At 51.0% G+C, this 4,600-nt stretch overlaps 1 protein-coding gene across 2 annotated transcripts in view; it reads right to left on the bottom strand.

Moving 5' to 3' along the window:
* Nucleotides 1-111: 111 nt before the first annotated feature.
* The window catches only part of LOC108803211 (nuclear receptor subfamily 1 group I member 2-like), an 8,342-nt gene continuing 3,853 nt past the window's right edge, over nucleotides 112-4,600 (bottom strand). Inside the window, exons 2-4 of one of the 2 annotated variants that reach the window (XM_018575052.1) lie at nucleotides 2,616-2,746; nucleotides 635-822; nucleotides 112-258 (exon numbers count right to left, since the gene is read on the bottom strand). In XM_018575052.1, the coding sequence (XP_018430554.1) occupies nucleotides 112-258; nucleotides 635-822; nucleotides 2,616-2,746 (466 nt within the window). The remainder of the gene's footprint in view (nucleotides 259-634; nucleotides 823-2,615; nucleotides 2,747-4,600) is intronic. The other variant, XM_018575053.1, reaches the window with a different exon arrangement.

Here is a 4,600-nt window from a genome sequence, read left to right as displayed (position 1 = left end):
CCACAGTCACATCAGACTCTGTACAGAGGAGCTTACACTCTAATGTCCCCTCCCCCACAGTCACACACTATTCATATATAGCTCTGACATATACCGCAGTGTTGCTCGGCATTACCTGAAATGAGGGAGGATTTTGGCGAAGCCGATGACTCCCTCAATCATATAGGTGACGAGGTCGGAGATGTGAGGTAACATGGAGAAGACGCCGGATCCGGTATCCTGAGAGAAGTCTGTGGGGTCCACTTGCCGTCTGACTGGCTGGGAGAGAGAACATTTGTGACGTCATAAATGGGACCCTAACCCCCTTACTTCCTGTTCTGGTGACAACCGTAAAGCTGTGGATTCCCATCACTTCCTGTCTCAGTGATTGTTACATTGCGACTGGTTTGGTAACAAAGGGACGGAGATTGCCGAGGTTCCTGATCCAGAGCCGTCATCCTCATCCTGCTGACCTGGAACAAACATGGAGGACAAGTTCTGACATTCCGGACTCCGCGGCTTGTTCCAGGTCGGCGGGTGACAACGCAGCGAGAGTCCAGGAGGAGGATGACAGCCCCGGAACCGGTACAGGAAATAAGTCAGCGTTCCCACCCTCCCCTTCTATCGCCATCACATGACCCCAGGCAGCGCGTACCCGAAAATTGTTGAAAAAGACGAAGTCGGAGTCGAAGGTCTTCCTCTGCGCCTCGGCGAGCTGCTCGACCAGCGACCGCTGCTCCTCCGTCATGGTGGGGGTGGGGGACATGGCCGGCAAAGGCCCCAATCTCTGCTTCTCCTTAAGGAGCGTCCGCCGCAGCTTCACCGCCTCGTCCGACATGATCACTGCAAGGAAAATACGAGTGTGACAACGCCGAGACGCAAACAACTGGAGGAAATGTCACCATTGTGGGAGGGGCCGAGACGGAACTACTGGAGGAAATGTCACCGTTGTGGGAGGGGCAGAGACACAAACAACTAGAGGAAATCTCACCATTGTGGGAGGGGCAGAGACACAAACAACTAGAGGAAATCTCACCATTGTGGGAGGGGCAGAGACACAAACTACTGGAGGAAATCTCACCATTGTGGGAGGGGCAGAGACACAAACTACTGGAGGAAATCTCACCATTGTGGGAGGGGCCGAGACGGAACTACTGGAGCAAATCTCACCATTGTGGGAGGGACAGAGACACAAACTACTGGGAGAAATCTCACCATTGTGGGAGGGGCAGAGACACAAACTACTGGAGGAAATCTCCCCATTGTGGGAGGGGCAGAGACACAAACTACTGGAGGAAATCTCACTATTGTGGGAGGGGCAGAGACAAACTACTGGGGGGAATCTCATCATTGTGGGAGGGGCAGAGACACAAACTACTGGAGGAAATCTCACTATTGTGGGAGGGGCAGAGACAAACTACTGGGGGGAATCTCATCATTGTGGGAGGGGCAGAGACACAAACTACTGGAGGAAATCTCACTATTGTGGGAGGGGCAGAGACAAACTACTGGGGGGAATCTCATCATTGTGGGAGGGGCAGAGACACAAACTACTGGAGGAAATCTCACTATTGTGGGAGGGGCAGAGACAAACTACTGGGGGGAATCTCATCATTGTGGGAGGGGCAGAGACACAAACTACTGGAGGAAATCTCACTATTGTGGGAGGGGCAGAGACAAACTACTGGGGGGAATCTCATCATTGTGGGAGGGGCAGAGACACAAACTACTGGAGGAAATCTCACTATTGTGGGAGGGGCAGAGACAAACTACTGGGGGGAATCTCATCATTGTGGGAGGGGCAGAGACACAAACTACTGGAGGAAATCTCACTATTGTGGGAGGGGCAGAGACAAACTACTGGGGGGAATCTCATCATTGTGGGAGGGGCAGAGACACAAACTACTGGAGGAAATCTCACTATTGTGGGAGGGGCAGAGACAAACTACTGGGGGGAATCTCATCATTGTGGGAGGGGCAGAGACACAAACTACTGGAGGAAATCTCACTATTGTGGGAGGGGCAGAGACAAACTACTGGGGGGAATCTCATCATTGTGGGAGGGGCAGAGACACAAACTACTGGAGGAAATCTCACTATTGTGGGAGGGGCAGAGACAAACTACTGGGGGGAATCTCATCATTGTGGGAGGGGCAGAGACACAAACTACTGGAGGAAATCTCACTATTGTGGGAGGGGCAGAGACAAACTACTGGGGGGAATCTCATCATTGTGGGAGGGGCAGAGACACAAACTACTGGAGGAAATCTCACTATTGTGGGAGGGGCAGAGACAAACTACTGGGGGGAATCTCATCATTGTGGGAGGGGCAGAGACACAAACTACTGGAGGAAATCTCCCCATTGTGGGAGGGGCCGAGACGGAACTACTGGAGCAAATCTCACCATTGTGGGAGGGACAGAGACACAAACTACTGGGAGAAATCTCACCATTGTGGGAGGGGCAGAGACACAACCTACTGGAGGAAATCTCACCATTGTGGGAGGGGCAGAGACACACATTAATGAGGGGGAACAGTAAATCTCCCTAGTGGGGCCACAGACAACATTTTAAATTCTTCCCAAAGCAGTCCTCCCTCCTCCTGCTGCTCTTTAGCCCTCCTCCACCCCACTCACATTCCTTCTTCATCCCAATGTCCAGGCACTTCTTCAGTCGGCAGGCCTGGCAGTGACGTCGGTTGTTTCGGTTAATGACGCAGGAATTCTGGAAAGGACAATTGAGGCGCAAATTCCTCTTCATGGCTCGCCTGGAAAGAAAAGGAAGCGTCATACATGGAAAGCAGAACAGCAGAAAGGCATCATGGCACACTCACAAACTAGCATGTAAAACAACTTGTCTCACCACTAAGGACAATGACAAGAGGTTTGGATACACGTCTTCTGCAAAGGATGTGTAAGCCGCACTGCCGCGCCAAGGCACCTCTTATAGTGCGGTCCTAACTCTAAACTATGAGAGTCTCCATCTTGGAGCACATGGGGCAGAAGATATCAAATTGGGTGCAGGCTTGTCAGGAGGACGCCCCACCTCCTTAAAGGTACAGAAACACACAAGGGATCCCGCACATCCCATTGGCAGCTGAGAAACCCCATGCGTCGCTGCACCAAATCGGTAAAGCAAAACAGCAGCGACGCATGGGGTTTCTCAGCTGCCAATGGGATGTGCGGGATCCCTTGTGTGTTTCTGTACCTTTAAGGAGGTGGGGCGTCCTCCTGACAAGCCTGCACCCAATTTGATATCTTCTGCCCCATGTGCTCCAAGATGGAGACTCTCATAGTTTAGAGTTAGGACCGCACTATAAGAGGTGCCTTGGCGCGGCAGTGCGGCTTACACATCCTTTGCAGAAGACGTGTATCCAAACCTCTTGTCATTGTCCTTAGTGGTGAGACAAGTTGTTTTACATGCTAGTTTGTGAGTGTGCCATGATGCCTTTCTACTGTTCTACTGTTTAAAGCCCATTTCGTGTGCACCTTACTGTACAACTGGTAACAAATTGTTGAGTGCGTTTGTCGTTTGTTTTGCCATACATGGAAAGCATGCGCTTTGAATATTTGGAATATTCCTTTAAAATAAAACTTTTCAGGCCCCATCTGAATTGCTTCAAAATGCGAACATCAAATTACAAAGGCTATTCACGGCATAGTAGCAGGTTATGTTGGCGAAAACAGATCAGCGTCGGTAGAGCTCACGCTGTCTCCTAATTCGCAAGGTGTGCGCCCGCCACAAGTCCCCAATAGAAAGCGAATCCCTTGGCTTTACGCATGCCGGAGATCCGAGAGCGGATCTTGCCCCCCCATCTATTTTATATACGGTGGAATATACATTCTTTATACATTGTTCATCTCTATAGACCTTTACCTATATTCCGGAGATCATCGTGTATCTGAGCTCTGGTCAGGTGATACATGAAAGGATACAAGTCATATTAAGCCACCATTGGTGGAGGTGACGATTGGATCCGCGCCATTGTACACGAATATACAGCACTGGGAACACAGCAAGGACCGTGAACGCCTCGACCATGACAGCCCTTCATCTCCAGTTGGCGTCCGTCAATCGTCACCCACTTGCCGTATGTAATGCCGAAATAGAAAAGGCGTTGTATGATCGTTTCCGGACGTTGAGCCTGGGCGGCCATGGTACTGGCGCTCTGTGCGGCTTCATATCCCACATTTGAGGGCCTCCATGTCTAGTAGGTTAGACAACCATTGCTCTAAGTGTTGCCCATTGTACGGATGTGCATGCCCAGCAGCAGGCTTCTCTATGAAGTCCAAAATGTAACTTCTTCAAGCTTGCAGACTTTTTACAGCCATTGCTTTACAACTGTATGAAACTCTACACATCATCTGGCCGCCCTCGTCCCTGTTCCCCTCTGAACCTCAACACTATAGGAAGGACAATCACATAGAACTGGACCATCCACAGATTCAATTATTGTGGAGGTGACTATTGCGTCCACATGGCACCAACACTGGGGTTGATTAGAGCCATGGACACCAATGGTGGTGGTGGGGGGGATGGGGGTTTATTAGAGCCATGGGCACCAATGGTGGTGGTTGGGGGGGGTTGATTAAAAGACAGGGACACCAATGGGGGGGGGGGG

The sequence above is a fragment of the Nanorana parkeri genome, unplaced genomic scaffold (assembly GCF_000935625.1).
Source record: "Nanorana parkeri isolate BGI_ZX_2015 unplaced genomic scaffold, ASM93562v1 scaffold3498, whole genome shotgun sequence".
NCBI lineage: Eukaryota > Metazoa > Chordata > Amphibia > Anura > Dicroglossidae > Nanorana > Nanorana parkeri.
The sequence above is the reverse complement of the archived record's forward strand: the minus strand, read 5'-3'. Positions and strand labels throughout refer to the sequence as shown.